This window comes from Grammomys surdaster, unplaced genomic scaffold (assembly GCF_004785775.1).
Source record: "Grammomys surdaster isolate TR1022 unplaced genomic scaffold, NIH_TR_1.0 234, whole genome shotgun sequence".
NCBI lineage: Eukaryota > Metazoa > Chordata > Mammalia > Rodentia > Muridae > Grammomys > Grammomys surdaster.
Window position 1 is genome coordinate 254,041 of NW_021604679.1, and position 19,621 is coordinate 273,661.

Sequence of the window (19,621 nt, forward strand, 5' to 3'; positions counted from 1 at the left end):
GGGACTCCGTGCAGACCCAGGGCTGCTACCACTGTTTTGTTCCCACAAGCGAATCCAGACCATAACAACGCTTTTTTGTCTCATCTCCACTGTTTTTCATTGAACCAATCCAACCATTCTCTTTTTATTCCCTTTGTAAATCCTCCATTCTACCCCTAATCCCTAGGCATACCTGCCTTTGGGCCATAACATTACGTATATCCATTGTCAACCATTTCATTCTCCCATTTTTCAGAATTTGGAATTAAATGAGTAGACTTTGCAATAACAAGTTAAATGATATAAAACTATAGCTTGGTGGTGTTTTAAAAAATGTCACATTAATAAAACTAACATCTTGAGTTAAATGAACAGGGCAACTCTGCTCTTCTAACAGCCAGTCCTAATGTGGACAGCATGATCCTGGTATCACTGCTATATACCTGTAATTGAACAGAAGTCACAACTGAAAATATAACTGTTATTTTTTTAAAAAAGGTATCAGTGTTTCTATTTCAGGTGATCCAACTGAGCTAGGTAACTGACATGATCATGTTACCTTCAGAACTGCCACTTTCATGATACGTAATCTGCATGGCACCAGCAACTACCTGTCCTTAAGATATTATGCAGAAAATATAAAATATTAAAACAAGAGTCATTATTTGAATATGTAAGTAGTATACTACACCATAATTTGGTTATTATCCTTGTAGGAAACATTAGAGTTAATTTCAAAAGTTCTTTACACTTTGAAGTGTAGTCTCTCATTTTATAAAGTAACTCTTACACTATATCATTACATATGCCTTTTCCCACTGTGTTTGTCTCTGATATTAATATAATAATGAATTAAAAGAAACAGAAAATCTTAATTTTAATGAATATAATAAACCCAAATGTGTTTTCCATACATACTCAAGTAAACAATATAGTCCGGCAGTGATCAATAGAAAACAGGAATGATTTGATGAATAAATCAGATTGAACAGGTGAAAGATAACAATAAAGATTAGATTAAATGTAAAATTAAACAAACTAAAATGAGATACATTTGTGCTTTGATTTATAAATAAGGAAAATATTGAGCACATTCTTATGGAAAAGTAAAGCCTCAGAACACTGAGCTCAGCATAGTCTTTCTATAATTATTTTGTGCGAGATTCATAATGTGTTGGAATACTCTTTATCTTTTGTCCATTTGTCTTCAGGTCCTTAGCGCTTCCTGAAAGGACAGACTCCTTGATGAGAAAGGGAGAGAAAAAGAAAAGAAGAGAATATAAAAGAATGTTAATCATAATCCAGTGCCTACTACAGTTTTAGTCATTAAATATTTCATGTGAATTATGTCTTAAATAGGAACCAACAAGAACAAGTAACCATGCTTAATAAACTACATTTCTGGTTCCTATTCATGTTGTTTCCTATAGTAACACCAGGTTTATATATTCTTCAAATTATTTGCTTCCACCATCCCCTATGCCTTGGAACGGAGGATCCCAATACCAAACATTTTAATATTATACAAAAATCTTCTACTCCAATGTTATCATAATTAAACATAAGAAGTGTTTCTAGGCAAGGCTCCTAAGCATTTTTATGCAGCATAGAATATACATTTTAAAGGTTGTTATTGTGTAGGTCCAAGAGTTAGCTCATCAACTGCAACTGTCCAGGTATTTCCAAAATTTTGTTATATGTAAATTATGACCAGTAATAAATATGGTAACTATGCTTTTTTCTTATTTCAAAAATATGAGTCAAATTTTGAACATTAAAATATTATATATGCAAATAAATTTGTTTTCCAACTGTCAAAATATCACAGATAGTAAACAACAATTTGACTCCAGGAAACTCAAAAACTTCCAGTGTTTAGTCAAGCTTAATTAAGATATGAAGAAAATATGTTTTTTCTTTCCAACAAACATAAAAACAGAGTAGTGTAGAGCACAAGATTATAAAATTTATAAAGTAGTGAACCTTTCGAATAACATCTGACAAAAACATATTTTCAGTACGTTTTCTTACCTTTCTCTTGGAGTACACTTAGGGTATTTCAGCCTTCCCCTGTCACACTGCACTCGAAGTTCAGACCCAATAACAGATGTCTCAGTTGTATACGCATCTCTCTTACACATAAATTCAATATACTCGCCATGGAGAATGAGTGGTCTGTTGTCAAAATTCCATTTCAGCTGTAAATAATTCTCATCCATCTCAGCAAATGATAATGTGCAAGGCTCTGGAGAAACATAAGAAATTAAGAAGAAAACTATATTGACGCATCTTGTACTAACAGCACTTTCATGTTGCCTATATGAGATGACCTTAACATTCCAGAGAGAGGCAAGCATGTTAGAATTATTATTGAAGTCAGAAAACATGCTCATTCCTAGTCCCAAAGAGAATCTGTATGGCATTCACTCCTGTGGTACTTGAGTCAAAGAGGAAATGCATAATTATAAAAAATCATTAAAACAGTCTCTTTCCTTTGCTTATTCATAAAATTTAAATAAAGTGCCTGAGTGATGACTCAGTGATACAGCATTACCTAGCAAGGGTAAGCCCCTGTCCTATGTTCAGTCCCTAGGAACCCCTAATACACATACTGTCCTCATTTGGTTCCTTGACTGAATTCATTTTCTGCAGCCAGTTGGACATTTATTTTGCCACTAGTTAATTTTTAATATGCATAGTTGATTATAAACATATTTTTTATGTTTAATTTCAAAAAGGTCTGAATTCTGACACCATGAAAAATTTACATCATTTATAATATTCCTATAAATATTATATACAATATGTGCAAGATAAACCATCAATCGCTACTAAGGTGGCAATGTAGAAACAAGCCAGATTCCCAACACTAATGCAAATGTTCTGAGCTATCACAATCCAAAGCAGGGTACAGTTTTCTCTCTTTTAAATTTCCAGTTGAGGAGTGTTGGGTTGGATTTAATTGAAGATTGGATTCTATTGTAAATGCAAAGCAATGAAAGTACTCATGTTTTCGTTCAATTGTGTATTAAGATAAAGCAGGACAAAAAATTAAACATGTATAATAATAGATAAACATCTTTGTTATCCCCCCATGATAAAAATAGGATTTTGAAATTTTTCAAGAATCAAAATATTTAACCAGGCAGCAATAATAAACACCTTTAATCACAGCAATCAGGATGCGGAGGCAGGCAGATCTCTATGGGATCTCTAGGTTAGACTAATCTACAGAGCAAGACAGAGTTACACAAAAGAAACTTTTTCTTGCAAAAACAAAATATTTTCAAAATGGAGTTACTAATGTCTCATTTGCCTCCTAAATGACATAAGACTAAAGAAATCCTTCTAAGGATTTCCTTCTAAGGAATCCTTCTAAGTAGATTTAAGAGTTTAAAGATTTCTAGAGATACTAATGTAACAGACCAACCATCATATGTTTATGCAGATAGTTTTAAAGAATGTATTGAATATCTATAGATCAAATGCTATATGAGAGGCAATACACTAAATAAAAATGATTGGAAAGGTAGACTCTCAGGGTTGTTTTGATTTGCATTTCCCGGATGACAGGATGTTGAACATTTCTTTAGGTGCTTGTCAGCCATTTGAGTTTCCTCAGTTAAGAATTCTTTGTTTAGCTCTGCACCCCATTTTTAATAGGGTTATTTGGTTGTCTGGAGTCTAATTTCTTGAGTTCTTTGTATATATTGGATATTAGCCCTCTATCAGGTGTAGGATCAGTAAAGATCTTTTCCCAATCTGCTGGTTGCCGTTTTGTCCTATTGACAGTGCCCTTTGCTTTACAGAAGCTTTGCAATTTTAGGAGGTCAATTCTTGATCTTAGAGCATAAGCCATTGATATTCTGTTCAGGAACTTTTCCCCTGTGCCCAAGTATTCGAGGCTCTTACCCACCTTCTCTTTTATTAGCTTCAGTGTATCTGGTTTTATGTGAAGGTCCTTTATCCACTTAGACTTGAGTTTTGTACAAGAAGATAAGAATGGATCGATTTGGATTCTTCTACATGTTGACCTCCAGTTGGACCAGCACCATTTTTTGAAAACGCTGTCCTTTTTCCACTGGACAGTTTTAACTCCTTTGTCAAAGATCAAGTGACCATAGGAGTGTGGGTTCACTTCTGGGTCTTCAATTCTATTCCATTGATCTTCCTGCCTGTCTCGGTATCAATACCATGCAGATTTTATCACTATTGCTCAGCTTTAGGCTAGGAATGGTGATTTCTCCAGAAGTTCTTTTGTTGTTGAGAATAGTTTTTGCTATCCTGGGATTTTTGTTATTCCAGATGAATTTGCATATTGCTGTTCCTAACTCTATGAAGAATTGAGTAGGAATTTTGATGGGGATTACATTGAATCTGTAGATTGCTTTCAGTAAGATGAAACGGGTCCTTAGAATTTTCAGGCTGTTTGTTAAATATTATTTTAATGAGGTCAATTTGAGTTGTAATTTAAATCAGTATTGACATAGAATAAAGTAGAAAACACCAATTGGTCGATACTCATTTTGTGATATATTTAGTGATTTATTTAAAGCTCTGCCTTTATTGTTTATTGCCAAACATGACTTAACTTTGCTACCAGGAAAAGAATGTTCTGGAAAAATACATGAAACACAGTAGGTGATTGCCCTTAGCCACCTGACTACAAAACCTTACTATATAACATGTGTCTTTGAAAGCAAAGCACCCAAGTTTGCTGCTGCATATGCTTCTAGAAAATCCTGTGGTCTTATCTGCTCACCCCACCTTTAGTTTTAGAGTATAAAAGGAGAATGCAAGTTAGACTTAGAACTGAAGTCTTTCAAGATCTATCCTGGTTTCTGTCCACTGTGAATACATCTCCACTCTTCCACTCTTACAGGTGTCTGAGTGCTCATTCCAGAGAAATTTCTTAAAACACTAATGTTTTATAAAACATGGCATTTTATTTAAATCTTATTCATAGACTTTCTGTGTTCATCTACTTATTACCAAGCTTATATCAGACCAAAAATTATACCAAGAACTAAAAGTATTTGAAAAACTGATTAAAACCATAAATATACCAGGGCATGTAAGAACCACCTGACAAGCCAGTGACTGAAGAACTAGGAAAACTTTATTTGGCGAGTCATTTATACCATGCCCTATAAAACCTAGGCAACATTGCAGAAAAGGGTGCAGAAAAAATACAGAACCTGAAAAATAGAGAAAAGAGCTGAAAAATGTCATCTCATAGGCAAGACACAGCTTTGTAATTACAAAGTAACAGCAGCTACAGATGCTGAATGGAATACAAAAGGAGTCCATCAGCAGTGAGGACAGGTGGAGGAGCCCTCTGTAATTCTACTCCTCACTGCTACTGTTCATTGCTGATAGATTCAAAGAGGGGGGAAATTTGAAGAGTAAACAAACTATAGTTATTCATAATACAGAGAGAGCAAAACCAGAAGCCTGCAGTTAAATAAGAGCATCACTAAAACAAGTAAAGAAAACCAAGTGTTATCTCAGTATCTCCTTATCTCTCAATGACAGAGTAAAGAGGGGTGTTTAGCAGCACATACCTAAACATGATGGTGGCGTAGTCCACACTCCATCTACACAATAGGCATCCCGAGACCCTTGTAGGAAATGGTTATCAAAACACTGGTATTCTACTGAGGAGCCATTTTCATAGGTGCTGGCTGCTGAACTAACAATGTCTCCATTTCTTATCACTGGAGGAGATGCACACATCCCTTTAGATTCTGAAAAATGATTTTACAGAATATAACAACTGCTACGATGAACTTTGAGTTTTTGGTGACTGCTAACAGAAATAAAATGACATGCTTCACTGACTTAAAAGTATTAAGGCAATTAACTATTTCTCATATTGAAAATAACTGGCCAATAAATATCATACTATATAATGAATGATCACAGTTAGGATTTCATGTTGTAAAACCTGAATGCATATTTACAACTAGAAAAATAGTGACAATATTATTTAATATTTTCCCTTTCCCTTTTAGTCAAACCAAAGGTGAAAATGTAAAACATTTATTTGCCTTAAAGCATATGCCTTCCATATGTATTATCTTTCTTTTCTCTTATTAAAAGAAATAGCCCCTAGATCTAGGGAATAAATAAAATCTCTCACATTCTGCCCTAAATCCTTTCTTGATACAAAGGATCCCAGTAAATCCTGAGTAAACTGAAGCTTTAGAAGTGTTCTGCATGAGGAAAATCAGCCTCTGACTGTCAGCTTCTTTATGAAATCTGCCCATTTTCCCATCACAGTTATTCTTTCAGTGTAAATTTTCAGTATCGTCTTCCTTTGTGAGCACATATGCTGACTGGAAGCAGACAACTGAGTCACTTCCGACTGGTATCAGAATAGAAGGCTGCAGATACTGGTCGAGCAACATGTCCAACATTATTGCTTTACCTCTTCTAACACACATAGGGTATCTCACATCTCCTCTATTGCACTGCACAGATACTTCAGACAGTGGAGTCCATGGTGACAACTCATATCCTTGTTTACACACAAAATCTATTAGGTCTCCATGCAAAATCTTGCCCTCATATTTCCACTTCATCTCTATGTTATTCCTGTTCATGTGATCCACATCAATAGTGCATGGCTCTGAAAAACAAAATGATCTTTTAAAATCATCAATAATCTGATAAATATGTAATATGTTTTCTTAAAATGCATATCATAGTAGGCACCAAAAGTAACATTATACATTTGACATTCATCATTACTAGAAATCCTACATCCATGTTAGGTAAAGAGGTAACAGGTAGAGACACAGACAGGAACCGAGGCGTATTTTTATGCTGGCTACTATATCTAGGACTCACTTGCTTCCAGGTTTTATCATGTAGGCAAATACAGGAGCTCAAGGGACAAAGGAATCACTATTTATAACTTTTCCCTAGGATGTGGATGTTTTCAGGTAATACATATGTTTACTGCTGGGGATGCTGACGAGGAGTTTGGCCTTGGAGGCACTTAGCTGGGAGCCTTTAGATAGGATGCTTGTATGCAACTTAAAGATGATTTGCGGTGAGAACAACAGCGTTGCATCCAAGGAGGACCATAAATAAGAAAGAACATTTCCACATGTCCCTTCTACATCTGCAGGAGACAGACACCAAGCCACAGGAGAGGCATGGCCAGATCTCCTTTGTGAAGACAACAGAGGGGAGAAGGAACTGGGCTTGCTTTCCCATCATAGCTGGGGCCTGATACTTCTTTGTCTCAAGGTTCAGGCCACATAAGCTGCTCAATCTGGTCTTGAAGCACGGGCCCATAATATGACAATATAGATAATAAAACACATAATTTATGACTTCCAATTTGATCAATATTTCTTATTTTCATGATATGATGGATTTAAACTAAGTAGTTTTCAAAAATCAAAATATCATTTCCAGAGAACCCGGCACTCATTACACACCTAGCCATGAGAACTCATGGAGCTTTGGCTGCAACAGAAGCTCCCATGGTAAATCATAAAATAGATACATAAACTGTTGTGATTTGTGACCATCTTACAGCTGCATTGCAAGTTAGAGAACAGAAGAGAAGTGTCAAGGAAGAGCTGCCATGGAAGCTGAAGGAAGGGAGTGTGCCCTTTTAAGTAAAATGCCCCAGTGAACCTAAAGGAGAAGTACACTTAATAATGGTTTTTAAGGATTGTATCTTGTCATTTTCCAATACAGGGAGCAATCAATATAAAGGTTGTCTGGAGATGAAATCATGGCAAAGATAAAGAAAGCAGCATGGCTGAAGCATTGTGGGACCAAGGAGATGAGCAGGGAAAAGCTAGAAAGACTCATGTCTGAAAACTGATTTATATGGAAAACCGTGCCCCTTACACAGTTGTTTGAACCTGTGGTAGAAGAACAACTGAGTCTAAGAGATAATGAGATGGTCACCCTCTGGCGTTGTACCCTGCCATCAAAAGTGACTTTTGCTCAATGTAAGCTTTGATTCATTGACTGTTAGGTCAGGATGTCTTATGGCAGCTGTTCCAGGAACAGGATGGAACTTCTTTAAATCTTGCTATTCCTTAGGAAGTTGTTTCACTGCTATTTTAATCTAAGCTCTGTCCTCAGATTGTATTTCAGACCAAATATCAGTCACATCACCAAGAACCTAATATCAATTCATTTATGACAACATAATACTAACAGAGAAATTGTAATTGCCAATGTGTTTGATTTGATTGGCATGGCATTCTCACAATGACTTGAAATATAGAAACCACAAAGGCTAAAAGTGCAGGTGACTGTGTTTTAAAATATTATAAATAAAATTAAAAACAAGAAAATATTTCTAACCCTATGTGATTCTCAGGGGTTAATATACATTATGTTTCTATAGCTCACATGAAAGTAGAAAACGAAAACAAACCTATGTGTATTAGAAAACTGAAAACTGTTTAAGTTATACTTAAATAAAACAAATTAAAGTTACTATGATGGTTAGGTTAAAAAATTATATGATAATTAAAATATCCAAAGTTGACAGAGCTTAAGAGAACGGGGAGTGTTATAAACCAGAATTAAATATCCAAAACAATAATTCGATAATTAAGAAAAATTAAAATTTCAGATGTTTGGTCAAGAAATCGGGAAAAAAATTATAAGAAAATAAAAATAGGAGAAAAATAAATGTAATTAACTTTTTAAACAAAAAATGAAACTAAGTACAAAATTATTTTGTTACAAAATGTATTAATTATTATGTAAAAATGTCAAACATTAAATATGTCAATGAAGTGATTATTTGAATTGATTATGGTATACAAACACAGTGAAATTCTATGGAGACATGAAAACATTAAACCTAAAATATAAAATGTAGACTTGTACAATATTTTAATTGGAGAAAATGTGTCCCACACACAGTATACACAATTTGCATCATGTTCATGCTTGTATATGACATTATTGTGGTGTATAATGATCTAAGTCAACAACAATAGTTAGCTCAAACGAGGTTATGAGATGTAACAAAGGTGACCATTTGGGTGCAGAAGAAGCAGGGTCAACGGCATCAACAATGATCATTGCAATCTAAGATAGTGAGTGCACAGCACTGCACATAAAGGAACATGTTACAAATTTAAATATTCATAATGTCATTGGATTGTCCACTAACTGTGTCCCAAAATGTCCAATTATATATTTATATTTTTACAATAAAATTAACTGCAAAAAATATATGTAGATCAATACCAGGATGTAACAGTTCTCCTAATTAAATCAGATGAAAATGTATAAATGTGTATATGTATAAAGTCAGTAATGTATTCTCTTTCTTACCCAAGCAGACAGGTGGCGATGACCACATTCCTTGTTCACAGTGAGATGTTTCTGATCCGCTCAATAAGTAATACTCATTGCATCTGTATTCCACTGAAGATCCTGTTGTGTAACTTGCCAGTAACCCATCAACAACTGCACCATTTGCTATGTCAGGAGGAGGCTTACAATTCTCAATATTCTCTAAGAAAAGGGATTGTTTGGAAATTTAATAAATGTGCAACAATACAATGATGCAACTCTCCAAACCAAGGTATCTCAATATTTGTGCTATCGCTTGGGAAAATTGTTTCTAAGTTAATTAAAAATTGAAAAGTTTTTAGCTTAAATATTTTTAAAAAATATATCTTGTTCTTAATCAAGAACAAATTTGTGTACGTTTCTTCTTTTCTTGACAGTAAAACGACAGTGATAAGGATGCTCTTAGATGCTTAAAAAGATCCTAAAAATCTTACCCACTCCTATCTTCCTCCTTCCCAATTCCTTTATCTCTATTCTCAATTAACACATGGATGAAATATATACTCTCTCTCACTTTCTCTTCCTCGGTTAATTTATTTAACCTCTTTTCTAGGATTTTTTCTTATGTAATAAATACCTTAGATAAGCATGCTTGGGGAACAGTTTTTCAATATCTAATAAAAGAAAACATGAAAAAGATGGTTGGAAGGGTGGCAATCAGCAGTGAGTAGAGCTCAAGATATCCTTCAGTAAAATCTAACACCAAGGGTGTGCCTCTTAGAAGCTGTAAGTCTCAGGGGGGCAAAATGCAAGATTCCAATCAGCAGGACTTATCTGGGGTCTAAGAGAGAGTGTCCTGTATTGACTATAGCACACTGGGGAGGGGAAGCAGATTATACTCATGGCCATCCTCTAACCAGGCATCTCTCTACTTGCTTCTTTAGCCAAACACATCTCACGTAAGTGTAGTCACTAAAAGTACACAGATCATGAGGTTAACAAAACCTATATACCACCCTAGCACTTTTGATTCTTTTAAAATTATTTTTTGAATAATGCTTTTGATTCTGAAATATTAATTTGCCCTAAATTTTATAGAAACATCTACATATTCTAAAATTCACACAGTGGATCCAGTAGCTATGTGTCTCTAAATTTTGAAAGCATTAGTGTCTGCCCATGAATAGACAGACTGAACACATGCAAACAAAATCTTAGGCTTAGATGTTAGAAGTAGCCCACATACCAACACACTCAGGGGGCAGTGTCCATCGGCCACGATTGCAAGTTATTGTACTTGACCCTCGGAGACTGTAGCCCCCTTCACACTTGTATGTCACTATATCCCCACTGTAGTAAGTCTCAGAGTGTGGGTGTACAACGCCATTCTCAACAGAGGGTGGTTGCTCACAGGCTATCTTCTCCTTTTCTTCTGTGAAGGTACAATTAAAGAACGAAACCAACCATAAGCATTTTAGGAGATACATATTCAAGATATTACCCAGTAGGGAGAATAGCATGGGTAGATTATGAATTAGAGCAAGAGACAATGATTCACATGTACGGGAATGTCACAGTAAAATTTATTATAAAATACATATATTAAAATATTAATGAAAACTAACTTAAAAATATTTTACCAACCAATACATTTTGGAGGTTCTGTCCACTTCCCATTTTCACAGAGTAGTTCTTCTGAACCCTGAATCACATAATTAAGCTCACATTCTATATGTACTATTTCTCCATGACGGTAAGTTGTTGACTGTGGTTGAATTTTAGAATTTAGAGGCACAGGTGGAGGAGGACATCGATTTCTTCTTCCTTGTGTTAAAAAACAAAAACAAACAAACAACAACAAAAAAGCCCAGCAGCCAATTTAGTCATATTGTTTAAAAAAAAACAATAAAGATTCATTGGAGATATTTATAGGGTTAAGCACCATAGGAAATATGGGAGACAGACTCCAGAAACACCCTTGCCTGACTATTCTCTGATACAGCATCCTTCTCCATGAGTGGGACCTGGCAACTGTTTCTTAAGTAAAAATGATGAACTAGCATGTGGTTATGTTATGATGACTCCCATACATACAAAATGCCATTCTCGCTGAAGGACTCTCTCCCTACTGACTTTGAAGAATCAGCCTGACATGTTGTGGGAGTCCAAATGAAGGAGGCCAGAAGGCAAGGGTTAGAGCATGCTACCTCAGCCAAAAGCCACCAATACTAGCTCAGCAGCCTGCAGAGCAAAAACAGCTATCAACAGCCGAAATGAATTTGGAGTACCACTACCAAGCCAAGCCTTCAAGCAGGCACTGATGTAGCGCAACAGCCAAATAAAGCCACACCCACACTCCTGACCTACAGAACCAGTAAAGCAATAGCCACGGGCCATCTGGAGTATTTTACAGGCCTTCTTTAGTCCTAAATAAATTCCTCACATATTATAGATAAAGAAGCTAAAACTGCTCTCTTTCATTGTTACAGCTCCAGCTTACTCTTCTGTGGTCAAGTACCCCTCCAGTCCCCTTTACAATGACACGTATTATATTTAGGATCCAAATAAATAGCCTCAGATAAGAGCCAATCCTGCAGCTCTTTAGTCATCTCTGTAGTTATTTTGCCATGTCAGTAAGCTTATTAAGCTGTCTTTAGGATTAGAATGGGCATATCTGGAGTTGGGAAGTACATTGTTCAAGATGCTGCTATACTACACACAATAACTATTAATTTTAAAATGACAGGGGTGTGGCCATGCTAATTTGGAGGGGGCTCAGAACCGTCAGTAAGTTGTCATGCTACAGATAGCTTGCTAGTGACCCCTCCCCCACATACTGCAATTACAAGGCTATTGGGCTCACCTAGAAAGTTAGTAAACCTGCAAAGCCACCACTCACTGCTTACAGAGTTCTGATAGGTACAGGCACTGTCATCCATATCCTGTCCAGATACCTCTTTCCTTCCTGCTGCCATCTATTTCAAATATACTTTTCTCTTTTATTTCCATGCCATTGGTCTGCTTGTCAGTTATAGCATTATCTTCTATGTTATGGCAGAAATAGTGGCTATCACACCTTTTACCTCTCATCCCACCCCCCCAAATCCTCAGATTTCCATTTATTTTTCAGACCCAGTTCAAACACTATCTGTCATGTCTATGAATATGGAAGTGGAAGTGGAATTCTCTCACACTACACTAATAGAAATCTTGAATGCTTACTCACACGCTTGTCCTTGAGTTTCGTCTGCCACATGAGGTCCCTCTATGCTAGGAATTGGCTTCTTTGACATGTGGTCATGGTTCTCCTTTGAGCACAGTCAGTGATAGAAATCCACCCTTAGCTATTACGTGTCTGGACTGCTCTGACTGCATGACTGACCTCATGTCCCATTTTCCCTTCAGGTTGATAGTCTGCTTGTATGCTTCCCACTTCATCATTTTGGAGATGTACTTTTCATATCCAGAAACATATGGCTGATTTAAAAAGTGGCTCATCCAACTAGATTGAAAATGTATAACAGAAGGTTTAGGGAGACTGTGAGACTGACAAAATCGCTTGCCTTGTAAACAGGGAGACCTAAGAGAGAGCATCCCTGTAAAAGCCAGACACAGCGGCAGGTGCCTGTAATCTTGGGACGTAGGATGGAGGTAGTCTGATGCTCATTACCTAAGCAGACCATCCAATTCAATAAGCTCTGGTTCAATGAGAAGACTTCCGTCAAAAACTAAGGAGAGGAAGGAAGCAGGGGTGACACCTGGCGTGGACCTCTAGCCTCCACATGTACAGGTGTTCATGCACCTACACAAACATATTCACATACTACATACGTATATACTATACTCAGAAATGTTCACGTTAAACATAACAGACAATATTTACTACACAAATGCATACAAAGCTTAGTTTCTTCAGAAAAAAACAATTCATTGACTTGATATGTAATAATTAGAAATAGTTCTGAAATTAGAATTTGATATGATTAATCAGAGGTCATGGATTAATAAAGCAATTTTTTTAAGTATGAAATTTTTAAAAGTTACCTTCACATATGGGAGATTCTGGATACCAGCCAAAGTTATAGCACTGAATTAGATCAGATCCACTTAGGTAATAATTTTTATGACAAAAAAATTGAACGACATCTCCTTCTTCATAGATTTGCTTTACAGGATTAAAATAGCCATTTTCTATTGATCTCAAAGAAGGGCACATTAATTCTAAAAATGAAGAAATAGATAAAAATAACAAAACATTTACTTCTTTTTAGTAGAATTCACTATATATAATCCATATCTGAAATACATAGTAAAAGATTTGCTATATTGTTCTATAAGCTAACTAATATAATTTGTCTTGCTAAACAGCAGCAGTTTTAATTGAATTGAATTCCAAATAGCTAAAATGAGATTCTTCTGAGAGCTTAAAATGACCAAAGTCTTCTGTTAACTAAATTACAACTGAAACCAAAACTGAGAGATACGGAATGTTATCGGCAGGACAACTTATATGGCATGAACCTCTGCATCAAGAAAATTCTTACTGTTGCACTGTGGCGTGAGGGACCAGCCATGAGCCTGGCACTCCGCTTCCTCCGTCTGCTTCCCTGTAGCAGTGTAGTAGCCTGCAAAGCACGTGTACCCCACTCTGTCCTTCACTTTGAATGTTCTCTGCATCGTGGAATAATTTCCATGATCCAGCTCAGGGGCCAAACATGTCTCTGAAAAAGTTAAACATTTATTTTATGAACCTTGATAAGCTTTGCCAATACCCTAGACTATTAAAAAGGAGTCACAAAGTATATCCCATTGAGTGTTAATTATAATACAGCAGTTGGCAAAGGTGACTGTTGTAAAGTGGAAGGGACCACTTTGCCTTTGCCTCTGTGGTTTTATTGTCATAGTCCTCTATCAGTCTTCTAATTTTGAAATATTGGCCCATTGTACTTGACCAAAGGTCTCATTTCAAATGAAGTCTTGAGACATAATATTTCTATTAAGTGTCATCTGTATATTTGTATAATTTAAACAACTTATACTGACACATAGTCTAGCAATAAAGAAAATATTTGCATAAAGTACACAGAAAAGCCAAGTAAGGTTCTCTCATTTTGAGCATTTTAGCTCTTTCTAGTTAATTCAAAGTAAAATCTGATGAGGCAGGGGACTTGCTGAAGTTGAGAACCCATGGATTAAGAAAAACACAAGCATTTTTAAGATAAAAAAATACTGTCAACTTCTCACACAGAAGAGACACAGTGGAAAATAAATTATACAAAATAAAGCTGCCTATCAGGCATTAACTTCATAGTTGAATATGACACTGCATTCTTGTGTGTGTACCTTGTTCTTTCCTGCAGGACGGTTGAGAAGACCACCCTTCAGAAAGACACTGGACCACCTCTTCATCCTTTCCCCCGGTGGTTTTGTATCCTGAAGTGCAACCATAGCGCATAGTCTCTTGAATTTTATACAGTACTTTGCCATCAGAAACATAGCCATTCCTTAGGACAGGCATCAGACATTTTTCTGTGTTGTAAAAGTAAATGTGCTTTGTTTCATGATGAAATTACAATGTCTATTGGTTTAATAATAAAATCATATATCATGTACTTCACTAAATTGAAAAATGAACCCAAATATATAATGTTACTTAGTTGAAATTTTGAGAAGTAAAATAATGTTTACTCCAGAATTCCTTGATTTGGCTCAATTTTGGAAATATCTTACAAGCCCTGTATGAAATTTCTTTGAAAATGGATTCAGTTTAACATCGACTGGTTTTGCATCTACAGGTTTTAATTTCTTTACACAGTCCTACCCTTCCCAAATCTTCTTTTGGAAAGTACACTAATAGCTTTTCACAAGTTGCCAGCAATCACAAGAAAGAGCAATTTCTTCTTGTCCTGCTTGATGTATTATTCCAATGTTTTATAATGTAATCAAAAACATTGTTAATGGAATCATTAAATAATGCTAAATTAACTTATTGTAAAATCTTTATTCATTCATTATTCTAGAAAGTATTTTGGGATCCAGGAGTCAGGGTATGTGGACTTACTAAGTCATACATATGCGCCTAAAAACCTTTAAATCTACAACCAAGTTTTTGATAAGTATGTGCAGCAGGAAGGCACACATAAAAAAATTATCTTCACATTAGGCATCCAATAATTTTTATAAGCCATATTATTGTAACTTTTGACAAAGCAATCTAGAAGGGTTTAGAGATTTGTCCAATATGTTTATATTATCACAAACACATTTAGTACTAGCTGTGTGGCACTCTATGTCAAAGTTCCTATTCCATTTTGTGCATCAGAAACAGGCTAAGAATTTTCACATCACTTTCACAGGGATGGTGATGAGATCTCATGCAGTCAGTTGACTGCAGAGATTCTGTGTTAATGATTATGGTCCCATGTCAATCACTGTAATTTTCTGTCTCTAAAGATAGTAAGTTCAAGGAACATGACTTCTTTCTATGATGTTATAATGACATTTATTTTATAACTCTGTTATAAAATATTCTGGTCTGTCCTGAAGTCACAGAATGAATGGTTATCTTATGCAGTTCTGTTTACTAGGTATATCAACCACCGCTACTACCGTACCAAAATGTCTCTTCTAAATGGAAAGGACTTAATGGAAGCCCTTTACTCTGGAAAACAGGAATCCAGGGAACTCAAGACATTTCACCTAAGTACAGGAAAGCCAGAGATAACGTAACATGTGATGCAAGGAAGCAATGAGGAGAGCCCATGTACTATTAAAACCAAATACAATGACTTATTGATATAGCAACATCATTTACAGAATTTCACGTACAGTATTTTATAGCAGTACTTTTGTTGCTATATATGTATATAAAATTTAATCATTGTTCACATTTAATATAAATAAGCATTCTTTTCTCAACAACTAGTCTATAATAGCTGAGTTGACAGCATGCCCAGACTTACTGTAGCACCGTGGTTTTGGAGACCAGCCTTCTGCTGTACACCTGATTTGCTCTTCTTGCTTCCCACTTTCGGTCGCATAGCCAGCCAAACAGAAGAATGAGAGTTTTTTGTCTACACTCATGGGGAAGTAAAACCTTTCAAATGTATAATAATATTGGGCAATCCTTCCATTTTCCACGGTAGGAAAATCACACTGTTTCTCTGAAATGAGGAAAACTCAAGCTGAAAATGGAAAAACATGCAAACCCATGAAACTCATGGTGAAACAACATTCCTAAAGATTTTTTTTTAGAAGATCCTTCAGGATGCACTTATTTTCATAACCTAAGTTTACAAGTGACATTGTTGTAGTCTAAATATCTAATATCATGCCCTCCCCTCTTTATATATGCTGGCAATTCAGAACATCTGTGTTACCAGAGTAACTGACAGGCGACTTCTTGGAAGCTTGTCTTAGCTTTGTAGAACACTCTCATGGATATACCATAACATCTCATAAGCAATTTTAACATTACTGAAAGTCACACTGGTAAGAGTAAAAATGAAAACTTAGTTCATTTTAATAATAGGTTTTACTTAATTTAATGTGCTAAAGTGTTCTATATTCTTTGTTTACACTTGTTAAATCCAGCAGACGTTCCATTCACAGATGTGAATGGATCAGCTGTTTCAGTGCTCAATAGCAATGGAGATGACACTCTGTATTGGCAGGGAGTTGATTCCAAGTCTCCCCATAGATGCCAAAACCTGTGGATGCTCAAATATTTTATGTTCAGTGATTGAAAATTTGCATATAACTTACACATTTCCACCCATGTAATTGAAATCATCTCTAGGTGCTTAGAACATTTAGTACAATGTCTGATCATCATTTTATGAATGTGAATTCAAAAGAACATTTAGTACAATGTCTGATCATCATTTTATGAATGTGAATTCAAATTCAAATTTTGGTTTTTGGACCTTCCTGGATATTTTTTTCCAAATTCATCTATCTGAAGTTGGATGAGCCTGCAGATGGGAACCCAGAGGGACATGCAGGCTGCCAACCTTCTGTGACTAGTGTCTCCTATATCAGATGGCAAGTTCTAAACTAGATGAGGTCCTTGAGATACAAAAACACACACAATTGTGAAATAAGGGGCTTATCATTTTAGGGGAAAGGGGGCATATACCCAATTAAAATAAAAAAACTTTCAAGAATAAGTTTGAAAAACAGTATGTTTACATGGCCAGAGAACAAATATTTAGCTTGCCAGTCATTGTCATTGGGAAATTCACATTCAAACCACTGAACCACTGCAGTACCACTAAGATGACAGAAAGGAAAAGGACAGACCTTTACAATGACTGGAGAAACAGGACTCTCATATATGAGAAAATATGTTGGAGATTATTTATTACAGAACAACACATAGTAGGTCATCTCATATAAATGTACTTTGACTCCAAAGAGACAGTGTTTTTATATTAGCACTGTTCATAACAGTATCAGATTGCAAACTAGTTCCCTTTAATGGCAGAACAGATAGTGGCACAATTTAGATTAATGGTTCACAATTTTCCTAATACTGTGACCCTTCAGGACATACAGTTCTTCATGTTGTCATTATCCCCCAACCATAAAATTATTGTGTTGTTACTTCATAATTACAATTTTGTAACTGTGGTGCATCATAATGTAAATATTTTGGTATGCAACATATCTGATACATGACCCCAAAGTGGTCATGACCCAAAGGTTGTGAACCAGTAGTTTAGACAATCTTCCAATAAACTGGGCTTGATAGAAGTCTACAATTTCAAACCATCTTCAAAAACATAACAGTGAATGAAAGAAGATAGTTGCATATAAGTCATGTGACTTCTTTGAGGAGGCAAAGTGACCCATGGTAAAGAAGTCAGAGTGGTTATCTCCATGTTCTGCTGCCTTAGAGAGAAAATGATGATAACATCAGCCAAGGCTGAGACAAACAAGACAAAATTACAGGCACCATAGCACTGCCAGCATCTAGTGAAACACATGCAGTAAAATCCCCAAAACTAGTATTCCCCATGTATCATAAGGAGGAGTTTGGAAGGACCCAAAGTACGTGCTATGGAAAACAGTGATGGCCCCAAGGGTCACTGTCCTGGACAGAAGGGACAACACCAATCGATGAGTGCACTGCCCTGGGTTATACCTCAAATCTGTAACATTGATATTTCTGGACAATTTGATTTATAGCATTATTTTGACAGAATCACATCTGGACTCTCACACTCTCTCCCAATATTCCTGTTTCTATAATCAATATTGGCATCAAAATAATCACTATGTAATTACTCCAGACAAAGAAAATAAAATCATGAGAAATCTTGCTAGTAATTTTGTTCTTTTTCAAATTTCCCCCATTAAACTCTCTCCTCTTTTTTTAAGAGGAGAGAACTAAACTGATGGAAGTGTTAGTATTATGCATAGATCCTTGCCTAAAATTATAATTAAGGCAAGTATGTGATTTTCAAATTGACCAGATTACCAGCATTACCAGAATTAATTTGGCTAATACCAAATTAACCAGAAAACACTCTAAAGTGGTTAGATTCTTGCTCCCCATGCTCCCAAATCGAGAGGAAATAAAGGATTTCAAAGAAACATTAACAAAATGTTTAAACAAGTTACTTTTATTTAAAGCATGCATTACAAAATTGGTATGTTAAAATTAAATATTAGAATAGTATTTTAAGTATTCAAGTATTATGACACCTAGATTCTCCGTTCTCCATACATATTTTAGAGAATACAGAGTAATAAAAGAATTAATTTTACCTTGTGCATAAAGTTCTCCTGAGATGATTAATATAAGAGTAAATGACAAATGTCTCAGCCTCATCTTCACTGTATGTGTCAAGAAGATTTTTACAGCTCTAAAGCACCCAGGATCTCATTTCTAAGTACACAATACTTCTCTTGACAAAACAAGTTAATAATTACAACGTCTGTCTAAGTACCTTTGGAACGAGGTAACATTTTACTTAAACTATTCTCAAATAATTGAAAATACTGTGCCAGTATTAGCTGACAATATTTTTCTTTCTGAGTTTAATAAGAACATATGAAGCAACAGAGGCAAAAAATGACAGCAGCATAAATAATGAATCCAGGCCAAATAAGGAAGGGTATATTTCAAATCAGATTCACAACTATTTACTCCTAGGGCAAAGTCTACCTGCTCGCTGTTTACCAACTTTGAACAGAGCAAAGATGAACTTAGAGAGTATGAGGCACTGGATACCTGATGTGAAAATATATTGTCCAGCCTGCAGTCCCCCCAAACATAAATGATCTTGTCTTAAAACACATGTGCTGTGTTTGAGCTGTGCAACAAGAGGCCAAATGAATAGCATTACAGTAT

General features: G+C 35.6%; 1 protein-coding gene across 2 annotated transcripts; it reads right to left on the reverse strand.

Annotated features, from left to right (window-relative positions):
* Positions 1-831: 831 nt before the first annotated feature.
* F13b (coagulation factor XIII B chain) lies at positions 832-19,209 on the reverse strand. Of its 2 annotated transcripts, none has more exons than XM_028773784.1 (12): positions 19,036-19,209; positions 16,227-16,427; positions 14,608-14,793; positions 13,809-13,985; positions 13,309-13,485; positions 10,909-11,088; positions 10,511-10,696; positions 9,304-9,486; positions 6,410-6,610; positions 5,544-5,726; positions 2,011-2,224; positions 832-1,220 (listed from the first exon to the last, which is right to left on the reverse strand). In XM_028773784.1, the coding sequence occupies exons 1-12, from the start codon at positions 19,097-19,099 to the stop codon at positions 1,187-1,189; spliced, it is 1,986 nt and encodes a 661-aa protein (XP_028629617.1). In that variant the 5' UTR covers positions 19,100-19,209; the 3' UTR covers positions 832-1,186. The 2 variants fall into 2 exon arrangements, with proteins under 2 accessions (XP_028629617.1, XP_028629618.1); XM_028773785.1 differs by having other exon boundaries at positions 16,227-16,448; positions 19,036-19,132.
* Between the last annotated feature and the right edge of the window lie 412 nt (positions 19,210-19,621).